The 24,071-nt window shown below is 36.6% G+C and overlaps 1 protein-coding gene across 3 annotated transcripts in view; it reads left to right on the top strand.

Annotated features, from left to right (window-relative positions):
* Positions 1 to 18,214, top strand: part of ODF2L (outer dense fiber of sperm tails 2 like) — a 36,680-nt gene extending 18,466 nt beyond the window's left edge. Inside the window, exons 10-17 of one of the 3 annotated variants that reach the window (XM_045801863.2) lie at positions 68 to 203; positions 5,258 to 5,368; positions 6,729 to 6,833; positions 8,831 to 8,989; positions 10,548 to 10,633; positions 10,716 to 10,878; positions 13,852 to 13,977; positions 16,256 to 18,214. In XM_045801863.2, coding sequence (XP_045657819.2) covers positions 68 to 203; positions 5,258 to 5,368; positions 6,729 to 6,833; positions 8,831 to 8,989; positions 10,548 to 10,633; positions 10,716 to 10,878; positions 13,852 to 13,977; positions 16,256 to 16,384 — 1,015 coding nt within the window. In that variant the 3' untranslated portion in view covers positions 16,385 to 18,214. Of the gene's footprint in view, positions 1 to 67; positions 204 to 5,257; positions 5,369 to 6,728; positions 6,834 to 8,830; positions 8,990 to 10,547; positions 10,634 to 10,715; positions 10,879 to 13,851; positions 13,978 to 15,208; positions 15,634 to 16,255 lie in introns of those variants that run through there. The other 2 variants (XM_087866076.1, XM_087866077.1) reach the window with 2 other exon arrangements.
* Positions 18,215 to 24,071: the final 5,857 nt, after the last annotated feature.

Raw genomic sequence — 24,071 nt, 5'->3', positions numbered from 1 at the left:
CGACTGCACTACCCAGGCGCCCCCAATTTCTATGACTTTTATAAAATATGTCATTTATCTCATAAAGGCAAGTTACGAATCTTTTGGAAGACCTGAAGAAAGTGGAAGACCTTGGAAAAAATTCATGTGAAGAAATTCTTAGAAAACTTCACTCAATTGAATATGAAAATGAAACTCTGAATCTTGAGAATACAAAATTAAAGGTAATGTGTGTTCTGGGGCGCTGGCTGGCTCAGTTGCTGGAGCATGCAACTCTTGATCTCAGGGTTGTGAGTTTGAGCTCTACATTGGGTGTAGAGAGTACTTAAAAATAAAATCTTTTTTAAACAAAAGGTAATGTGTATTCGTGTGTGTATGTGTATATATTGTCTAATGACAACTTAGAAGAAGTAGCTGGAATGGTAGCATGATTAGGATAGTTATCGTGTCATTTTGTCCTTTAGAGGACATTAGAGGATATTAGAGGATCATTATAACATGCAACTTCTAAAGCTAAATATATATCCATATTTATATATCTATATACACATATAGACACATACATTTGTATATAGATTTTTAAGTGTTTAGAGTTATACACAGATATATGTTAAAGTTGTTTTCAGCAATATTAAATAAGATTTATGAGGTTGGGTAACTGTCTCGACTTCTAAAAAATTTATTTGTTCTTCAATTTTTGCTGTTGAATCATCCAAAATTACATTAACTTTAATGCATAAGATTTTTTTCTAGGTGTCATGGTTACAATGGGATATAACCTCAGGCCTGGTCTGTTTGAAACCAGAAAGTATGTTCCTGGCTGCTTCATAACCAGAAAGAATTTTCCAACTTAATGAAATCCAAGGGGTGATTGGTTTGTATGTGTACCAGAGAAAAAAATGAGGAAGAAGTTTTTATACTTTCTGAGAAAAAAAATTGAGTTCTCAATTAGAGGTACAAGTAACCAGATGAGACTTGATTAAAGATGACCGCATCCGGGCACCTGGGTGGTTCAGTAGGTTAGGTGTCTGCCTTCAGCTCAGGTCATGATCCTGGAGTCCTGGGATCAAGCCTTGCATCGGGCTCCCTGCTCAGCAGGGAGTCTGCTTCTCCCTCTCACTCTCCCTCTGTGCTCTCCCTCTCCCTTTTTCTCAAAAAATAAATTAAAAAAAAAAAAAGATGACGACATCATTTTCAGTTCTTTAATACTATTTTTGGAGGATAGTAAATAGAACACAGAAAAGAATCTATGTAAAAAGGCCAGAGTTGGCAGTTCAAAGCAGACAGCATCAAAGAACCAACTCTCTTTATCTCTCTCCTCTGCCATTCCTAGGTTATGACCCTCATGATCCAAAATGATTGCTGGAGCTCCAGCCATTGTAGCCAAATTTCAAGCAGGAGGATTGCAAGGGGAAAAAGATGAGTTATGTCCCCCCCCCCCCTTTTTTTCATCTCTTCTTAGGGAGACTTCCTGTAAGTTCCATACCACTCTACTCTTCTACTTTCTTCAGGCACATGGCCTCAGCTAGGTGCAAGGGAGACAGGGGAATGTAGTCTTCTAGTTATCCTGGCTCTAGCCAAATATGAATACTCATTATTTCCTGCAATTTCATCATGTTTTCCTGTATCTCTTCCTATAGTTTTACTATATTTATAGTTTGGAATCATTTTTCCTAGTTCCTAAGACCTACCTTAGTTCAGCTCAAGTGTTACTTGCCCCCAAAGTCTTTTCAATTAGGATGAGTCTCTCCTTATAAACCCCCATCTTTGTATGCCCAGAATGCCCAGGGAAGGTGTGACATACACTTAGCTCTCCATGAATATTTGTTGAATGAATGCTTAAAATATTTATCTTGGAAGAGGAAGCAATTTTATTTATTATGTTTATTTTCTTAATTTCCTTGATAAGCTTCAGAGAGAAAGGATTAGAATAATATGTCATCAATTATAAATCTAATTTTTAATCAAATTGTAAGTGGAATTAATTTTAAATTACATAGGTTTAAGAATCATTGGGTTAAAGTTTACATATTATATTCTGTTAATAATTCAGAAACATGTATTTTTAATGCATTCTTTGGATTTTTGTTTAAGGAAAAAACTTGGATGTGTTTGGCATATGTTTCTGCAATGTAAAATTGCCTAGATGTTGTATTTTGTTACTTTTAATGACTTTAGAATAATTTTAGATTTTAACATTGCAAATGAAAAAATAATCTAGCTGATATTGCTTCTAAGACCCAGTGACCTCTTCTCTTGAAATTGCAAGTTTATTTAGATGGTTATAAGTTCTATTTGTTCATTGTAAAGAGTTGAAAAAACAGAAAATCGTAAAGGGAAAAATTTAAAAATCACTTGTAGTCTCACAACTCAAAGAAACCAAAGTTACTATTTTAGCATATAGTTTTGGGGATTTTGGACTAGTTCCAGTTTTTTTGCTACTATAAATAAAAATGTGGGTAGTTTCTTTGAGTCTTTTTGCCTATCTGTTTTCTTAGGGTAAAATTCTAGGATTGTAATTATATGGTCAAAAGGGAGGCTCATGTTAAGTGTTGATATTATATATTTCCGATTACCCACATATGGGTCCCTATATTTTTTCCAGTACTGGACAATTTTAAAAAACAAATCTCTCCAAATTTGATAGGTGATCTCATCCATTGGGGCTTTAAGTACCATCTATATCCTGCGGGCTCTCAAGTTTATATCTGTAGCCTAGATCTTGCCCCTGAATTCCAGACATATCTTCTACTGCCTACTTGAAATCTCCACTTGGATGTTTAATAGGTTTCTCAAAGTTAGCATGTTTAAAATAGAGCTCCTGTATTTTAATACAATCCTACAGTAGGCCACATCTCAGTTAACGGCAGTCGTCTGTCCTTTCACCTGGTGTCATCCTTGACTCCTTTCTCTCCCACCTGCTTCCAGTCTGTCAGCAGATCTACTTCACACAGATGTATGATTTGACCACCTCTCCCCAGCACTGCTGCTGCTGTCCTGTTTTAAGCCGCCACCATCTCTCATAGTTACAGTGACCTCCTGACCCCCTTTGCGTCTGCCCTTGCGGCTGCAGTCAGCTTTCTGTGTGGCAGTAGCATAGTTCCCATAAAAATTTAAGTCAGACCATGTCACTGCTCCACCTAAAACCCTCCAGCGATATCTGGTTAATAAACACCTACAAAGCATTATTCCATCTGGCTTTCCAGTACTTGTCTGACCTCATCTCCTTCCATTCTCCCCTTTGTTTTCTCCCTTCCTGCCACATTGGCCTTGCTGTTTTCCCCCTAACTGGCCAGGGCTTGTCCCCCAGTTGCCTTTCTCTGCGGGAATTCTCTTCCCTCAAAGAGCCACACTTCCTTTCAGTGTTTGCTCAAAAGTCCCTTTTCTCAGAAGGCCACCCTGGCCCATCCCCAACGTGTCATTCCTATCCTGCTTTTGTGTATGATGTTTTACTTCACATTCTTTTTTTGTTCATCTATCCCCTTTTTGTCTGTCTAGATGTGGAGTACATAAGCCCCACGAAGGAAGGGATTGTTTGGTTCTTTTGTTCATTAAGAGAAGAATATCCAGGGTCTAGAGCATTTTTCAGTAACTAAGAAACATATTTTTTCATGTATTTATCGATTATGTACATTTCTGCCTTTATGAATTACCTATTCGTTATCCTTTATGTCTTTTTTCTAATTAATATGTAAGAACCCTGTATTAAGGCTATTAATCTTTTGTCATAATTTATTACTCTTCTTTTAGATTTGTTTGTCTCTTAAATTTTTGAGGGGGCAATGAAATTTGGAGAGATCTGTTTACACATGTGTATGGATACATTTTTTTTCCTTTTATGGCTTCTGTTAAGAATTTAACAGAATTCTGGGGCGCCTGGGTGGTGCAGTCATTAAGCGTCTGCCTTCGGCTCAGGGCGTGATCCCGGAGTTCCGGGATCGAGCCCCACATCAGGCTTCTCCGCTGGGAGCCTGCTTCTTCCTCTCCCACTCCCCCTGCTTGTGTTCCCTCTCTCGCTGGCTGTCTCTGTCAAATAAATAAATAAAATCTTTAAAAAAAAAAATTTAACAGAATTCTGTGCATCTTATAAGTAGAAGCGCTGACTGCCTGCAAACCAGACTATCTTTTCAAGGATGTTTGTTTAGTGAGCCTCCTTGGAAGATAGCCATGTTTTTTTTTTACCAAAGGGTAGACATGCTTACTGCCTGTTATGAGAGATCTGGGTTCCCTAAACTCGGGGTTGCTTCTCTGTAGTGCATCCCCCTGCGTGTGCGGGTGTATCTGGGCCTCACTGAGTCACCCTGGGGGAGCCGGGGCTTAGGAGACCAATGCAGATCTGACGTCTGGCTACTGCTCTTGCTGTAATCAAGTTTTGTGTCTTGACCCAGGAGTCTCACGTCTTCTGCTAGCATGCAGGAAACTGTTCCAGGCTAACTTGTCAACTTAGAGGGTAAAATCCCAAACCCTTACAGTACTTGATATCTTCTTTTGATTTTATACTTAGTAGGGGTTTTGCTATCCTAAGATCAAAATTTTAGCTGGATCTTCTGTGAAAATTTTTAAAACTTTATTTTTAAAATATAAATTAATATAAAAAATAATGTTGGGTGGAGGCAAGTAGTTCCTCTATTTTCTTTCTAATAGTTAAATAGTTGTCTTATTACCATTATTTAGTGATCCATATTTTCCTCATTGATATTTAAAAATTCAACCTTTATCATATACTAAATATAATTTTAGTGTATTTTTCTGTTGCTGTTCCATTGGCCTCTATATTTTTATGTTGGTATCTTAAAAATTTTAATTCTTTATACATCTTAATATCTAATAAGTACTGAGATTCTCTACCTTAATATTCCTTTCAGAATTATATTAGTCTTTCCCATTTATTTTTCCATATGAGTTTTAAAATTAATTTTGTCATATTCCTCCTCCATATACTTTTGGTTGAAATTGCATTTAAAGTGTTAGCTATTTGGAAGAAACTGATATGTCAATAGTATCGAGTCTTCCCGTCTAAGATCATGGTCTTTCTGTTTCCCAAGTCTTTCTTTGTCAGGAAATTTTAAAAGTTTTAAAAATATATGTCTTACATAATCTTATTATAGTTATTAATGAGTATTACTGGCTTTCGAAAATTCTTAAATTTAAGTAGTAATTATATGCAATAAATATGATTATTAACCTTTTGATAAATGAGTTATATTTTTATAATCCTAGCACTGGAGTATAAATGATTCTAATGATTTATAAAATCTATTTATATTTTCCTTGCTAGACTACACTTGATGCTTTGAAGGACGAGGTTGTTTCTGTTGAAAATGAACTTTTAGAATTGCAAGAAATAGAAAAACAACAGAAAACCCTTACTGAAGTATATAAAACTCAGGTGATTATTGCACTGATTTTAATGTTAAATTCTGTAGGCAATTTAAAACACTGTATTTTTTTGTGATCTAAATAAGCAGAATTGAAGAAAGAGCTATTATTTTGTGATAGAATATATGTCCCATATGTTTCTTAAGGTCCCACATATTTTTATAAGTAGATGATTTCTGCTGATTCCTGATTCAAACATTGACTGTGTATGTATTGGCTACTCCTAAAAGTAGATCTAAAGTTAATTATGTAGATGTAATGTAAATCTTATGTATAATCATGTTAAACTTAGTTATATTGTCATCTTATATATTTATTGGTATTGATTTAGAGTAATGACTCCCTTCTAGGGTCATTAAAACTCAGTACTCCCTCTTTCCCGATAAATAAAATGCTGATTTACTCACATGAAAGACCTGGAAAAGAATTTTGAAAATATGTATGGAATAGAGCTGTGTTTGATGGCAATTTATAGAAAACCTTATGTTTTGGAAACCTAGTATTCAAGAAAAACTTTATGAGAAAGATGGGACTTACGCAGGTCCTTAATGATGGTAACAAACTGGTCAATAAAGAGCTGGGTTTTACTGGAAGAGAGAGCATTTGAATTAAAGAATAATGAATGAAAGGTAAAAAAGGAGGGCATTCTGTCAATAAGTAGGAAGGAAGTTCATCTGGATGTTTCGATGGGAAGATGCAGTCAAGACATCCAGTAGGAATCCTACAGTCATGCAGAGCTTGCCAGAGGTAGGACTGAGGCTGTGGTGGACTGTGGGCCTGTTACTGAGAATGTCAGCTGGGTCCTCCAGCGGGGTGTTTGCGTTTAATCCCTCAGCAGAATAATGTGCATGTTCTAGGCTCTGGGCTTTGTGGAAACGCCTCAGATTTTTTTTTTTTTTTTTTTGAGCGTTGTTTTGTTTAAATATAAAGTAATTGGTATGGGAGCTAGTTTGGAACAGAGGTTGATTTTTTTTTTAAACAAAAATTTAATTTATTTTGTTGTAATAAATCTGACTTTTCCCAAATCTGCACGTGGACATACATGTCAGCATATTTCAGTTACTCCTTAGTCTTCAGATTCTTTTTTTTTTTTTTTGATTCTTTAAAATGACATTGACCTGCAAATAAAGATCTCTCTAATATTCAGGCTCAAGGGGAGAGTCGAGAATTATTGATGGGAAAAGACAGGTAAATCATAAAAGAATTGTGGATTGGAGTAGAGCACTGATTCTTATATTAAAGTAGGAGTAACAGATAAAGATACTGAGGGTGTTGATAGGGAAATAATGATTTGTTTAAAAATACGAATTCATGTGTTTTTTAATTTACATTATGGTTTTAATAAAATGTTACTCATAATTTATTTTCAGATACAAAAGTTGCAAGAAGCAGCTGAAATGGTGAAAAGCAGATGTGAAAATTTGCTACGTGAAAATAACCTAATTACAAAAAACAAAAATAAAAAATTAGAGAAGGTGAGTTTGATGTTTTAAGCAATAAAATAATATTTATATGTTTTATACTTTAAAATATTATACTATTCTTTCATTGTGGTCATTTTCTCTAGTTTTGACCTAGGAATTATCTGTTTTAAATCTCTGTAGGAGTTTGTTTTCTAAGGAGGTAATGTTTCTTCCAGGCTTGAAATGTTTGTTTGTATGAATGTTTTTTTTACTTTTTCCTAATATTTGGAAAATAGAATAAATGTTTGATTTTTCTAATACAAGAGCAGACTCATATATCTCAAAAAACTGGTTATCACTTATCACTGGCTCCATCAGCCATAAGTATGCAAACTTGAATATCTCTCATTTTTAATCCCACCTTTTTGTTTTTGATACTAAATCTTTTGTGTCTAAAAGGCAAAGTAAAAATTCTCTGCTAAATGCTTTTTGGAAGAAAAGTAATATTTAAAAAAACAGCATCATTTCCCTTTTATCAGCCCATTGCAACAGAATGAGGGGAAGGCCAGTGTTGGCAAGTGATGATGTTTTTGTGAATATTTTCAAATTTTTACATGAAACCGCATCCCTCTTTGGGTCTTCTCATGTTGTTTTGGTAAGGAAGCGGTGAAAGTCGTAGGACACTGACTGCCGGCTGGAGAGGTCATGGGATGTTACCAGTCACTTCCAACTGAGTGTAATAAGGTGACTGTCTCTGGGTTGCCCCCACATCTTGGGATTGAGAAGTCTGAGTGAGGCACAGTGTGAAGAAGAGGTCAGCCAGAGCAGGCATTCTGCTGGTTAAACAGAGATAAAGATAGCCCACCAAACATGCAACTTACTACTTTCTTAGAATTACTTTTCATCTATTTTTAGCAGCATGTCTAGCATTGCATGTGTCCTGGTGTGTCTCTCTCACGAGATGTACCACCGCAAAGGTCTTCTCTTTTGCTAGGCAGCAATGTAAATAAAAGTCTATTAAAAAACCTGTTCAGGAGGCCAATGGGGCAGAAGCCTGTGATTTTCAGATACCGTGAGTCACAATGTCTTCTAACTGGTATTAAACCAGAAAAGTCATTTTTTAAGACGGAATTTTTCCTTTTCCACTGATAAGTCTCCTGGTTTTCTCCTGGGCCCTTAGATGTTTGGGGACCCAGAGGTATGCTTTGTTTTCGTTTTATCTTTTGTGATTCAGAATGCCAGACGTGCACAGTAGCTCTAAGTGTTCCCTGTCTCAGGGAAAGACTCTGGCTCTTGTATTTTCCTCCCTATAAACATTCTAAATGCCATATGTTTGGTTATTTTTTCTTAATTAATTATGTAAGCATTTCTTAGGGTTGCTTCTTGTCACATCTCCACAAAAGTGCCGCGGTGAGGTACTGCAGTGGCCAAAGGGGTGAATGTAGATAAAATTAGAGAAACTTGCTCATAGTATTAGTGATGAAATGACAGTCTACTGAGGACTGGTGATATGAGCTATCTTGACATAATGCACAGTAAACCCCACCAATCTGGACTCAGATGAGTGTAGGAAGGCTGTTCTAATTGAAATATTAATTACAAGATTGAATGACAAAGTGACAATTACTTTAGCCTGATGGGTGGGCAGTAGCAAATGACCATACCAGCTTTACTAGTAATAACTATGCTTGAAGGTAAATGACAAGATTCAAAAAGTTTGCTTTCCTAAGTAGGTTAAATGTTCTCCCTATAGGCTAATATAACTGTATGCATTTACTCAACAAACTTTTTTTAAAACTATTTTTAAAATTTTAATTCTAATGGTTTTATTAGTCACTCAACAAACTTTTTGAAAACCAAAGTACAGCCCACTTTTGAGGTAGGTGTTCTTGTTAGCAGAGTCTAACTTAATTTTTATTCATATGTATTTGGTTGAATCTTTTCGTTTGTTTAAAACCATTATTCCTAAAATACTTATTACATTATGAGCATATGTAGTATTTAAGATAGTAAAAACATTAATGCTTAATGTGTGACCTTGCACTTATTTCCCTAATGCTACAACTCAGATGAGAGGCCAGATGGAGTCTCATCTGCAGGAGTTAGAGCGCGTGCGCGATTCGTTGACGGCGGCGGAACGGAGGCTTCACGAGTGTCAGGAGAGGCTGCAGCACTGCAAGGGGAAATGTGCGGACCAGGCGCACACTGTTAGGGAGCTTCAGGGCCAGGTGTCCCGCCGGCTTTCTGCTTTCTACTAGCTATGTTAAAGGGAACTTTGGAATGATTTCACCAGTTGAGGGCACTCATGTCAGGGGTTGATTTTTTTTTTTTTTTTTTTTTTTTACTCCCATCTCCATCAGTTCATCAGTTTATTGCAGATACTGTAATATTCTGCACGCTATTCTTTTAGTATTTTATCGTGAAAAATTGGTAACTAAAATTGCTCATTTTAGTTTATTCATACAAATCTATATTTAGGTATTTCAGAACATGGTAATAGTATGAGAGGAGCTATGCTATGTTTACATATATATTTTTTGGCATCAGGATATGCTAAAGTACTATAATCTACCTTACAAAAATTGCAATTTATTTTAATTAGAATTATGAATCAAGTTCATTTGGATTATTCTTTTTTTTTTTTTTTAAAGATTTTATTTATTTATTTGACAGAGATAGAGACAGCCAGTGAGAGAGGGAACACAAGCAGGGGGAGTGGGAGAGGAAGAAGCAGGCTCATAGCCGAGGAGCCTGATGTGGGGCTCGATCCCAGAACGCCGGCATCACGCCCTGAGCCGAAGGCAGACGCTTAAGCGCTGTGCCACCCAGGCGCCCCCATTTGGATTATTCTTAATTATTTTTTTGCCAACATATACTTTTGTACTCTATCAGAACAGAGATCATGGGTGCCCAGTTAGTCACCACATAGCCACCTCCTAATTCGATGCCTAGCATAGAGTTAGTGCTTAATAAATATTTCTTTATTTTTTTCAAAGATGCATGTGCAAGGAGGTAGCAAGTGTTTTGCTTATTTGCAAAACAATTTTAGGAACAATTCCCTGTCTACCAAATGTAATCTGGATTTTAATTTTGAAATGCATCCTGTTTTTAAAAGGCATGCAAACAAAATTTTGCTAAATTTAAATTTCTGAGAAGAGATTTTTTTAGGAAAATGTCAAATCTGTGAAGATAACCTAAATTATTAATTAAATTATGAGAAATTTTATTTTCAAATCTTCTTAAGATAAGTGTAAGTTTTGAAACAATGGGAAGAATATTCTGTCTTGGTATCAGCAAATTGTCTTTGGTTGATTTGCTTGTTTTGTTTCTCACAAATATGGTTTTTACTTGTAGTTACAACTTCATAGATAGTCAATTTTCAATCACTATCTTTAGGTAAAACAAGAAATTGTAAGAGTACCTAAATACCTGACAATAGGAGATTAATACTGTTTAGTCTTCAAATTTACCTAATAAAATAAACGTTAATAAAATAAATGTCCTTTTGCAAGAAAGCATTGTTCAGAATGTATTAATTGCCATCTTTCAAATAAATCTTTAGTAGGTGATTTTTCATGAGGCAGTTAGTGTTTTTAAAATTAACCAGGAACTTAAGAGCTTGTGTCTTAACAATGTAATATTTCTTTATGTCTCTCTGTGTAGGAGTAATAATAATATTTGTATCTTCTTGTTTTTTATGATTATTCTAACAACATAGTATATAGATTTCTTTGGAAGTTGGTTATAAAGAAAATAACCAAGAAAACTTTATTTTTCCCCTTTTAGGTTGATGCAAATCATAATCTTCTGAGAAAGCTTTCTCTGGAAGAGGAAAATTATCTTATTCAGTTGAAGTGTGAAAACCTGAAACAGTAAGTATTAAATTGACTTAAAATTGGTGTTACATTTTTCTCTACACACTATAATTTTAAAATATATGTTTTCTGTAAAAAGAAAATTAGAACAGATGGATGCAGAAAATAAAGAGCTTGAGAAGAAGCTGGCAAACCAAGAAGAATGTCTTAAGCATAGCAATCTTAAGTTTAAAGAGAAATCTGCAGAATATATGGCATTGGCCAGACAGCTGGAAGCTGCTTTAGAAGAAGGAAGACAAAAGGTACAGATGGCCTTTATTTAGAAACTTTTTAATTAGTTTACCAAAGAGTCGTCTTTTTAAACAGACAATATCTCATCTTACCAAACCTACAGTTATTGTTTTTATCCTGATGACAGGGTAAAGAGAGCAATTACATTTTTGTTTTTTACCTACTTTTCCCTTTTGGAGCTAAACAGCTGTATTCCTGGTGCAGTTACTTCAGTAGGTAAATGATGATGTGGCGGGGTAAAGGGCAGAGATGGAAGACTTGGAAGGAGCTCCCCCCTCCTTTTTTAAAATTTATTTATTTATTTAAATAAAACCAAAGCAATTGTGCAAATTGTTGGGCATTTTGGTTTTGATCAGGATCTGGTGAGCTGTAGAGCTCAACTCCCTTTTCTTTTGGCCAATATTGCTACATAAGTACATTTAAGAATTAAATTCCAGTTAAATCCATTTGGTTAGCATTTAATACACATCTCACTGTGTGTCAGGCACTCGGCTAGTATTTGAGGTACAAAGATGAATAAGACTTTGTTAGTTCACAAGCTCCTCAGCAGTTTCCTTGGTGTTATGGGAAAACTGTACGCAGAGGGCAGGGAGAAATGGTAGAAAGAGGCAAACCACTCCAGGTTGGAAGGTGACAGGTTTAATAAGCAAGGGAACACAAGAGTTGTCTTGGATGGCCACAAGATGAGTAGATTTCTACACCTGACAGAATCTTAAAAGTTTATATAGAGGGCCTTAACTAGGTTCAGTCATGTACCCAGTCCGAATAGCCTCAACACCACATTCCTTTCTCAAGGCTCTTTACTTGGAGTGGCTTCTGGGAGCAGGGGAGGAAAGCGGAACACATATCTAAAGGACAGGGGAGAGGGTAGGGAGCTTCCAGTTGCCCAGGTCCAGCTCGTGGGTCACCTGAAGGTCACGTCTTTTCGATGACCTCCTCCAACAGACCTGGCCTCAGCTCTCAGGACACTTGTAGTCCAGTGGGAAGATAATATGTGAACAGACAAATGTCATGCAGCCTGTTGATGCGACAACAGAGGGAGGGTACAAGGTACACCGGAGGACACTGTTAGTTTAACGTGGGGGTGATGGGAAATGACACAGGAGAACAGGTTAATTTATCAAATGACTTGAAAATGTAATCTTGAAAGGACTTAAGGTGGGCTCTGGAGTCCCAACAGGAGCTGGATTTGAATTCTGGCTCTGACACATTACACCCTGACCCAGAGTGAATCATTTCTCTAAACTCTAGTTTCTTAGTGAAATGGGGATGATGAGTTTCCTCATCACACTGAATGATGCCAAAGAGCGATTGTCTATACCATGATGACTCTCAGATGTATATTTCCACCCCAGACTTCTCTCTCTCCTGAAATCTAGGCTAAGATATTTTGCTACTTACTTGACATCTCCACTTAACATAAGCATTTCAAACTTAACATATCCAATACCTAAATTCTGGATCTTTCCCTCTAAACTCTCTTCCACCCATGTCTTTCTCAAGCATGTTAATGGCAGTTCCACAATAGATAAAACCTGATATCCCTGAAGTGTCACTCTTTTATCACAAGTGTCATATACATACATACATATATATATATATATATATATATATATATATATATATATATATATATATATATATATTTTAACTCTGGGAAATCAATTTAAATTTACTTTGAAAGATACATCCTCGAATAAAAGCTAAGTAGTAAAATGTATTGTCAGTGATAGAAATGTAATCCAGATTTCTCAGCTCCATCAACCTTTGGGAGGAAAAGAAATGACTTCATCCTGGGTTCAGCCTAAGTGGACTTTGGAAACGCTAGGTGTTCTCAGATTCCTTCTCAGAAGTGTTGAGAGTCCCCAGAGATGTGTCTGCCTTCTTCTCTGTCCCGCTGCACTGGAATGTGGGGCTGTCTCTAGTTCCTGCCAGGTGAGGAGTGCCATCACTGCCTCATCACCGTTGTCCACACTGATGACACTGTCAAAGTCTCTTTCCCCTACAGCTTCAGATCCTGCTGGCATCCCTCACACACAACTGCCCTTGGAATTTGTGCAAAAGAAGTCTTTGTCAATGACTTTATAATAATTCAGAACTGAGTTTATAGAAGCGTGAGTAGAGGACAGTCCTTCCCACCAGCTCCTTGCTCCTCAACTAGTCCTCGCCTCAACTTTTACTCTGGTGTGTGGCTCCAACCCAGCATTCTTGCAAATAGGCTCCCACATATCTGAGTCGTTGGATGAACATAGCTAAGCTAGACTTTCTGCTAAAATAAGCAATCATAGAAATAAGAAAACTCAAATTCAGACCACTTTGGAAGTGAATAAATGAAAAACCAGTCTCTTTTGTATGTGTGAGTGAAGTGTATTCATCCCCTGCCCCAATCTCATTCAGTCTACTGTCCTCACTGAATGAGAACTTGCTGTGTTCCAGCCCGCCTCTGGACACCAAGGTGAATATAAATACAGTACAACATGCCAGCTGGTCTCAGCAGGTTATAAAAATACAGTATTGGGGGCGCCTGGGTGGCACAGCAGTTAAGCATCTGCCTTCGGCTCAGGGCGTGATCCCGGCGTTATGGGATCAAGCCCCACATCAGGCTCCTCCGCTATGAGCCTGCTTCTTCCTCTCCCACTCCCCCTGCTTGTGTTCCCTCTCTCGCTGGCTGTCTCTATCTCTGTCAAATAAATAAATAAATAAAATCTTTAAAAAAAAAATACAGTATTGGGCAAAACACTTACCTAAGTCACAGAGGAGTGCAAATACGTATACTTCTTCCGTCTCAGGCTAATTTTGCAGATACTTTTACTGCAAAGAGAAGTAAACATACTTATGCTATATGTGTTTCCTCAGGATAGAACATCTTTAAACAATTTGTAATTAAACTGTTCAGAAAAAGAGGTACAGTATAACTATGTCAAGACTTTAGATCATACTTTAAAGAAAGCATAGTTATTTTACTCTTTTAATGAAAATTACAGGTTTCTGAAGAAATAGAGAAAATGTCGTCTAGAGAGAGGGCTTTACAGATTAAAATATTAGGTCTGGAAACTGAACTTAGAAAGAAAAATGAAGAACAAAATCAACTTGTTTGCAAAATGAACAGCGTAAGTATTAGTATGGCTTAATGTATTTTCATAAAAAATAAATTAGCGTTTAACATTCTTACCATGTAGTTAAAGTGTGAAGTGAGGGGAATCAGGACTCTTGCTTTACTGGTAATATTAAGAATAACAAATAACATAAACCATAAACATTTAAATGTCATGATAATGCCATAGAATTATTACCCTGCATCCTTGGTAGCTCCTACCACATTTTCCCAAAGTCTCATCAGGCCCTTTCCTGCATATTACTTTCACACAACAGCTGCTTAATGAAAGTTACAGATACAATCTACTCAGGAATTTCTGGTACAAATTTTTCATTTTTTTTAAGATACACAATTTAAACTATTTTGAGATAGACTTTGATATGTCTTGAGTAATGAATATTATACTTTAGAAAGTGATGAGTTTGTATTAAGTAAATATTCGGTGTTGTTATATCTGCATATAAGATAGGTGCTGTGGGCCACTCAGCCATGAAATGAGAATCCCAAATTGGCTGTGTTTAATTAATCTTCGGATGTCTTTTCCTAAATATTCATGAAACTAGTCAATTGGCACAAGATACTATGGAAGCTAGCACTAGTTGTGACTAGATTACTTGAAAACTGTCTATTTGATGACGTAGAAAATGATGATACTTTATCGTTTCTGGGAACTGGAGACTCCACAAGAACTATTTTTTCATTCCCAAGTGTCTAAAAAGTTGAAGACGTGAAAAGTTCAAAAGTGAAATGATTTTTGACATGTAATATTAATTTAATTTTATCACCATCAAAATTTCCATGGCAATTTAATCAGAACAAACATTTCTCACTTCTAATGTAGCATGGGTCTGCTCTTTATTCTAAATCTCTTTTATTTATACATTTATTTTTTAACTTTTTTTCTCACCATCAGAATTTCTGATACTGTAAAACATGTGTAATTAAGGCTTCTGAAAAAATAAGTAGTGAGATGAGTTGGGTTTCTCTATAACTTTCCCCGTGCTTGGTTAAATCTGCCAAAATAAATAAGTTTAATTTGTGATGTTCTATTAAATCTGATAATTTTTACAGTAGTAAAAATGTAGAATTCTAGCAAAGATTTAGACATTGCTGAGTCTGTGTGTTCTGTCCCTTCCAGGGGACAGTTCCGTGGGCAGGTCAGTATTTATTTTGTATATGTGTCTTAGCTCCAGTTGAATTGTAAGCACTCCTGAGAGCTGGTCTCATAGTCGGTTATACCCCAGTGTCTTCCACAGTGCCCGGCCCACAGTAGGCTTCTTCAGATTTTCTGCCCAAGTGCTTCCGCTGGGGCAGAGTGAATGCACAGACCCAAGCATGGCCTCACCTGCTTAACCCAGGCTGACCTGCCTGAAGCCTGAAATGTCTTTGGATCCTAAAATCTATGAACATTTTACTTTCTACCCTACAATAGAAGTGTGTTCTTATTAATATTTTCCCCTCCAAACCGTTGAATAAAATTGATGATGTTCCATAAGGGTTCACTGTATTCATTCTATGACTCTGTGTAGCCCAGCCTAGCACATTGCTTCATACCTAACTCCACTGCCCCGAAGGGGCATCAGTCAGTTTCAGAAGGTATCAGGTGTCATTGACTACCAGATAGGAAGGAAATGAAAGATTTCTCTTCTTAAGGTGCCTGCATTTCAGTTGGAAGCTAGATAATACTTGCAGTCTATCTGTCTGGAGTATTTTCAGTAAACAGATCTACTTGAGAATTTATATGCAACTGAATATTTTTAAAAAATATATTGGGCTTTTAATTTTTCCCTCAAATAAAGAACACCTATAATATTCAGAGTTCTTATTTTTAAAGGATTCGAAAAATAAAATGTTCACATTATCAAAACTAGAATTCTGTCACTTTTTAAGGCAGCAAAAGTCTTACGATATAAAATATGAAAATGGCAAAAACTGGTATTAAAATAAGTCATGTTAAATGTAATGAAAAATCGTTATGAGAGTTTTAAATGAAATCTATTATGTTAATCATGTTAAATATGTAATCATTTGAGGCTGACTGTGTATTACAACAAACTATATCACAGTAGAGATCAACCATGTATGTACTTTAGTTATGCTGGATTTTAAAGAAAAGTGAGCTCTAAGATAAGTTGTTTGCACATATCAGATGTTAGAATTCTCTCTCTTAAATAATTAAAAGTCAGTATTTAATTATTGTATATATAAATTTTACATTATGACACCACCCTTTGATATGAATGTCATTATTGATTTTCTTTCTTTCTTTCTTTCTTCCTTTCTTTCTTTAGCAAGCACAACACCAGGAAGTATGTTTGAAGGAAATACAACATAGTCTTGAAAAGTCAGAGAATCAGAATGAGAGTATTAAGAATTATTTACAGTTTCTTAAAACTTCTTATGTAACAATGTTTGGATAAATAGTTGGATTTATTTTCTATAAGCAATAGGATTTTACTCTAAGTCTGAAACATGATTAGGTACAAAAATAATAATAAATATACTTTAATTTATGGGTGGTAGTAGTAGAGTTTTTATGTAGCTTTCTTAAATACAATTTATTATCCAATTGCAACTTTAAGATACAGATGTTAGTGTTCCTTTTTGCTGGATAATTTTCATTTAGCTCTGGTTTATACCTATTTAAATTATATTGATTTTTAGAATGGTTTTCACACATACAAAAGAAGCCAGAATCATTTTTTTGTGACTGTAGCCATCATTTAAGTGGATTTGTAATAAATCTAGGCCAGTTATGAGCCAAATACATGATTTTGAATAACATATATAATTGTTTTACTTTGTGGTAAGATAGACATATATATAATCAAGAAAAATATTCTGGGTATTAATTGTTAATAGTATAATTACATACTTTCTAAAGATACCAAATGTCAAATTAATACTGTTTCAAGTATGATACCATTATAATTTCTGTGAGGCTCTTAATATAGCATTTTAAATCATAGCTATTAAATGCCAACGGATGGTGACAGATGAAAATATGTTGGCATTCATTGTTTCTTTATAAAGAATGGGCATTTGGGCTCTCCTGTGAATTCACAGTCTCTTTTCTATTTCATTTTTTATCAGTGATTGTCTGGTATTGTCACTGTAGACATTCTAAAGCCCCTGAGTTAAAGATTAAAGGGGAACAACTTTCCCCACCCCTTTTCATAGCCAGCTCCCTTGGGATGATCAAAGTAAGCGCTTTAATACCGAGAAGTCGTAGGATAAGGTCTTTATTATTGCAGTGACGTAGAAGAGAAACCAAAAACTTATTCCCCCCAGTCTCCTACCCGATGCGCCAAGGCAGAATCCTCTAAAAGGGGATTGATGTTGTCAACGAGGAATCAGGTAGTAGTAGCTCGTCTCAGACAATGGCTTGAGAGCTCTTTATTCAAAGGGCACTCGGGTCTCAAAAGATCATTCAGAGAAGCAAATTGTGTCCTACATGTTTCAGCCTATGAACAGAGCTATCTCTGCAAGATGTTTTATCCTCTTCTCTGACCAGAAATGGGATCCTGCTTTTCTCTGGTCCCCCTCACTCCCAGGACTGCTGTAGGGTCTACTGGAGCTCCTTGTCAGTGACCCAACTGCTTACTAGTATTTTTCTTAAAATAGCGTAATACGGTAATTTCAGGAACTGGCCACATTATTTGCCCAACAACTGCTAACAATATTATTGTTGCCTTTTTTTTTTTTTTAATCATAATACTTTTACTAAAACACATACTTGACCCTTGTAGTCCTGTCTTCACCTCCTAAGGCAAAGGGAGCTTTAAGAAATACTCTGATGAAAGGAAACTGAGGTTCTTGAGTATTGCTCACTGGGCTGAGCTCTTGAAGGGCAGAACTGTACCTTATTCATATTTCTGTTCCAGCCACTACACAATAGCTGGTACATAGTAGATGCTCGGCTGATGTTTGGGGATAGATGGATGGATGTTTGAAGAGAAAGGTATTCATATTCCTGTTTCACATATGAAAAAAATGTAAGCATAGAAGGATTAACTACTATGGCTATGGTATAAAACTCTTAAATTTTAAGTTGACATTTGAACTCAACTCTTCTGATTCTAAAATTAAAGTTCTATGTACAGTGCTGTTTTTCTGTGCAAGCAGTGGCAGCAGCAACAACATTGCTTTTATTTACTGAGGACTTGCTATGTGCCAGACAAAGCTCCCTGTGTGGGACATGTACCCACTCATTTAATCTTTACACTTAATAGCACTTAATAGGTGCTATTAATTCTATTTATTTTTCAGGAAAGCAAAACACAGAAAGGTTTCATGCCTAAGGCCACAGAGCTAGCAAGTGGCAGGCATCCAGAGTCTCTGCTCTTGACTATGATCATACTACCTTCGTAGACATTTCATAAAGGTAAAGGTTTCGTGTAACAATCATGCATTTACCTCATCTATGAATATTTTCTTTTTATTATACTTCTAATTTTTGCCAAGGTGGTTTGTGCCTATGCATTAAGAATTAGTCCCTGCAGTTTGAGATAGACTGTGGAAGGAAATGACTACCACGGAGTCCCTGAGGTTGGTACTCAGGTGCTAGTGACAAAGGACAACAGGAAGTGTGTCAGACCCTAGAAGAACTTAGCATGAAATACAGACATTGGGCTCTTCTGGTGTGTGAACCAAACTCAGCATCAGGGAGGCCCAGAGTCAGTGCCCTGGTGTCCCTGAGCAGTGTCCCTACTCCAGCTCTCCACTATCCCAGAAAGCTCTTGTCCCGCGGTGCTGACAGCCTGGCAGGGTTTTCTCTATCCTTGATATTCAGGGCCTCAAGACTTTCTTGAGTCCTAAAAGTTTTTTTTTTTTCGTTTATTTATGCAATTATTACCTCTCCACATGTTCCTCTCCTCCTCCTTGTTTTGTCTCCTGGATATGATCTCCATACAACTTGCCTTTTCCCTCAGGGTCTGTCACAGGGTATCTTGTGAGGTATTTCCACCTGATTTTTATGACCACTAATGTGGTTTTCAAGGGCAGTCATTCTCTTTCTGTTGGATACTGAATTTCTAATTAAGAAATCATGTTTTTTAGTTCCTGAAAGTATTGGGTTTTGTTTTTTTGTTTTTAGGGCTGTAATTCCATTATATTTTCATTAAAATTCTCATCTGTTTCTTCCATTGGTTCTACTATAGTAGGAATCTCGAGTTTCTCTTCTGCTGGCCATCTTTCTTTCCAAACCCCATATAAGTTTTAATTTTCCTTGCTTTCTCATGGTTGTGGTTCCCTCAATACCTGCCAGCAGCCCGCCCTGCACATTTCTTGGGCAGTAGCAAACCAGGTGGTGAAAGGTGGATGGCTTTGGTTCTCATGGCCCGAGACCTGCTACCCTCAACTGAAGGGCTGTGAAAAACCATTCTGCTCCCAGACATTTTCAGTCATGAGCGTCCATTCTTCTCAACTACCAAGACTGGAGGCACTTCACTCCACTGAAAAGCCCACTTCAAGGTGTCCTGGGGTCAGTAAGTTTGTTGCAGCGAACAACAAGTGAAAGTTCCCTATGGAGGGGAAGCACAGGCAGTGCTGTCTGTACCTAGAATACCGTGCAGCAACTTAAAGAATGAATCCAATCTATATCTGCTGGCTTGAGATTTGTTCATGATTTTTATTTTTAAAAAATTTTTATTCTTAAGAGTCACAGAATTATGTATTTGGTATGATTCATCTTTTGTAATCAAAACAAGTGTCTCTTTGTGAATAAGTTTACAATGTTGGTATAAGCACAGAGAAACGTGTTGAGAGGCCTACATGCCTTGGTAGGGATGGAGGAAATAGTATTTATTCCACTTATTCCAATGAGATTACATTACTTTCAATTATTTGCTAATCAGATAATAAAAAATTTTAAAGGTTGGAGGACAGGCATATTAGGGAGTGGAAGAGTAGGACTGGTGAGAAGTTATGGCCTGAGAATGAAATATTGGAACTGTATTTTCACAGGGGGAATAGTCAGGGACAAGGATAAAGCGAGAAGTCTGCTTGAGGTGGAGTGGAGGTCACTGGAGCTCAGGATGCCATGTAACTGAGAAGGCGTGGATGTTGAAGCCATCTAGGATGTGGAAGGAATTGGAGTAGAGCTAAAGAGCAAGCATCCTGTTTAAATGTGGGCAGATGAGTAGGTCACTGTGCTAACGGATGAAAATTTTAAAACTCTACCACTGGTTTCTGATGGCATTTAGAATAAAATCCAAAATCCTCAGCATGACCCATAAAGCCTTACATGTTCTGGCCCTCAGGTCCATGGCCTCACGGCTCTGCCCACTTCCTCACCCTCTCCTACTGCTTTCCTCCTCATTCACCATGCCCAGTTGCACATGGTTTCCCTGAAAACCAAATTCCTTCCTTCCTTCCTTCCTTTTGAAATACTCTTTCCCCCACTTTGGCCTGACTAAAGATCCTTCTCATTCTTTCATATCGCTTCTTAGTCTTTCCTTTCAGAACTGGCAATTTTGTATCTGTGTGATTGTGTCACATTTGTCTCCCTAGACTCTTAACGGTGGGATTTACTGTTCTGTAGCCTACATCTAACATGGTGCCTGGCACATAGCAGCCACTAAGTACATATTTGTTGGATGGATAGGTAGATGGAGGGATGGTGATACTGCCATTAGTTCTGAGCTTCAAAGTAGGGTGAGGGGAGTTGCCAGGAAAGGTAGGGAAGTTAAACAGTCTGGAAGAATGAGTAACGCATGCTCCTGCTGACTGCAGGGGAAGCAGTTCCTGGGTGAGGTGATGGGTTTCCTTTCAGGCGGAGGTGGAGTCTGAAGAGATTCAGGGTGTGTGTGTGGGGGGGGGGGGACCTTGTCTATAATCAGATGTGTGTCCCAGAGGCTACAGTGAAAAATGGGAGGGAATTGGCATTGGGAGTGAGTCAGGAAAGTGGAATGGGTTACTTCAGGTGGTTTTAAGAGGAATTTCTTTTTTTCTTGTCTAAGCATTAACAAAAATCGCATGTGGTGTCTTTTCTTCTGATTCTACTCAATTGGGAAAGTTGCTTCAGTCCCAAGTATAACATTAGTGTTTTTGATTTAACATTGCAACCAGTTGTGGTACTTTCCAGTAACACTTCCACAAGAGAAAGAAAACATTAAAAATAAGTAAATAAATATTTTTCCTTAAAATTTAAGATTTCCTTAAAATTGTAAAGTTTAGGTACATTTAAAAAATAAGTATCTTGCTTGTTCTTTCTTTGGCATGGCTTGGGGTGTGCTTAGAGGGAAAAAGAACTGTTAGGGGCCCTCTGTATCATTTGTTGTTATTCACTGAAGTTAATATTGACAACAGACTAAGCTTAAAACCAGAAAAATTAAAACTGTAGTTAGCTGTCACACATTATTTTAAATAAATATTTTAATTATTAACTGTGACCCCTTTATGCAAGCTTAAAGTTTATTTTTTACAATGTTTTTATAAAGTAGATCTCTTTCCTATCATTTAAAAAAAAAGAGCTCAATTTTTTAAAAATAAGTGAATAGAAAGAGCATCTGAATCTAATATGGTAAGGCATATGTAAATGATCATTAAAAAATGGCAATTTCATTTTCATAATTAATGGTAACTAAAACTTCTTGAATGCCACCTGAATACTATCTAAAACTTTTTTATATTTAAAAGATTTTGTTTTACTCGTACAGATGAGCACAGTTAATTCTTTAAAACTTCATAAGTTTTCATTTCCATGCCAGAAGTGTCACTTGGTTTTTACTATTTTGAACTTGTCTTACTTGAGAGTTCTATTTTAGCCTTTCTGCTAGTGTTCATAAAATTGAAATTAGAAATAAGAACTTTAATTTTAAATGAGTTGACTCCTATTAAAATACCAAGCCTAACACTTGAGAATATGGTAGGCAAAAGATTTCTTTACTCTCTTTTTCTGCCCAACATATAAACAGGTGTTACACATTAATAAAATATGAATGTCCATGGATAAAAACAGACAAGTCATAAGAGAAGAATTACCAATGGCTAACAAATGTGTTTGTAAGATGTTCAGATTTAGTAGTAAAGAAGTGTAAGTGAATCTCTCTTCTTTCCCTGTAGTAATTTTAAAGAGGTAATTCCTAGTTTTGAAAAGAGGTAAAATGAGAATTCTCACACACTACTAATGGGACTTACTGTCCCATTTATCTCTGCATATACAATAACATATTAATTATTGCTCCACAGTTGGATAGTTGCGTTGTTTTCATGTGTTCTCTGTTACAAACTTTTCTGCAGTGGGTATCATACTACATCTAATTATGACTTTAGGATAGATGCCTAGATGTAAATTATAGTATCAAATGCTGTGAAGGTTTTCAAGGTTCTTGAAACGGAATTGTTCATGCCATTTGCTACAATAATTTTCAACTTAGGCGTTTATCCTAAAGTAATAATTAGATGCTGGTGGGAACTATTTCCGTTATGCCACTCCATTGCTTAGCTAATGCCTGGCGCCTAGTAACAATTAAATCTTGTCATTCGACATTCAAATGAATAGCAATATGGCCAAGTCATCTTTCAATTTTAGTTCTAACTGTGAAGTAGGAGTGTGAACATGCTCTGAAAATTACAAGGAGTTCTGAAATTGTAAATATTAGTATTTGTTCATAATTTGAGAAGTGCTATACTTTTAGTTCTCATTTTTAGTTGTCAGTTCAATTAAAACCTGAAGCTGATGTTTACTTTCCTGCATGTCTATTTATTTGATGTTCATTTGTATTAATTTTTTTCAGAATTTTTTTTTTAATTTAAGTAATCTCTACACCCAATGTGGGGCTCAAACTCACAACCCTGAGATCAAGAGTTTCATGCTCTTCCAACTGAGCCAGGCAGGCACCCCCCCTTTATTAAATTTTTTTGTGCTGTTAAAAGTCAAGTTAGGTTGTAGTTAGTCTAAAATGAATTCTGGATATGAATCTTTGTTGGAGATACATAAAATATTTTCTACTTTCTTCATTGTGACTTTTGATGATCAGAGTTCTTAATATTGTGTTGGTCAGACTTCTCTGAGAAACAGAATATCCTTGGTATTGGCTCATGTGACCATGACCCTAAGAAGTCCCATGATCTGCTGTCTGCAATCTGGAGTCTCAGGAAAGCTGGTGGTGTTCATTGGCCTGAGAGCCAATGGTATAGACTCCAGTCTGAGTCTGAAGGCCTGAAAGCCAGGAGTACTAAGAACAGAAGATTGATGTTCAAGTTCAAGTAGTCATGCAGACCCCCATTTTTGTTCTATTTAGGCCCTCAAAGGATTAGATCATGCCCACCCACATCGGAGAGGGCAATCTGCTTTACTCAGTCTACCAATTCAGATGCTAATCTCTTCCAGAAACACCCTCACAGAAATGATTTTAATCAGAAAGCTGAGCATCCTGTGATCCAGTCAAATTGACATAAATTTTTTTTAAAGATTTTATGTATTTGAGAGGGAGAAAGAAAACAAGCTGCGGCGGAGGGGGTGGGACACAGAGGGAGAGGGAGAAGCAGACTCCCCGCTGAGCAGGAAGCCTGATGTGGGACTCCATCCCAGGACCCTGGGATCAGGGCCTGAGCGGAAGGCAGGCGCTGCACCAACTGAGCCACCCAGGTGCCCCCAAATTGACATAAAATTAACTGTCACAAATATAGTCCAATTTATCAGTTGTTTCCTTTATAGTTAGCATCTTGCTGTGTCCTATTTCAAAAGTCTTTGCCTATTCCAAGCTAATGAGGATGGTGTCCTATGTTTTCTTCTAAAAGCTTTATTGTTTTACCTTTCATATTTCCATTTGCAATCCATCTTGAATAGATTTTGCTTGTGGTTTGAGCCAGGAGATAAGAATTTTTATCATACGGCTATCTAATTGACCTGGCACCATTTATTGAAAATCAAATCCACTTCCTACTGTATTGCACTGTCACCTGTGTCATAAGGCAGATAGATGTCATAAATCAGATATGTAGTTTCTGTTTGAACTCTATTCTATTTCATTGTTCAATTTTTCTATCTTTGCACCAATACCACTCTGTCCTCCAGCTCTGTTCTTCAAGATGCTTTAGACATCCTTGGTCCTTCTTATTTCAATGCAAATTTTAGAGTCATCTTGTCGATGTCTACCTAAA

Source organism: Ursus americanus, chromosome 12 (genome assembly GCF_024610735.1).
Source record: "Ursus americanus isolate L20-20 chromosome 12, mUrsAme1.1.p, whole genome shotgun sequence".
NCBI classification, from domain to species: Eukaryota; Metazoa; Chordata; class Mammalia; order Carnivora; family Ursidae; genus Ursus; species Ursus americanus.
Note: the sequence above shows the minus strand (reverse complement) of the source record. Positions and strands in the feature narration are given on the sequence as shown.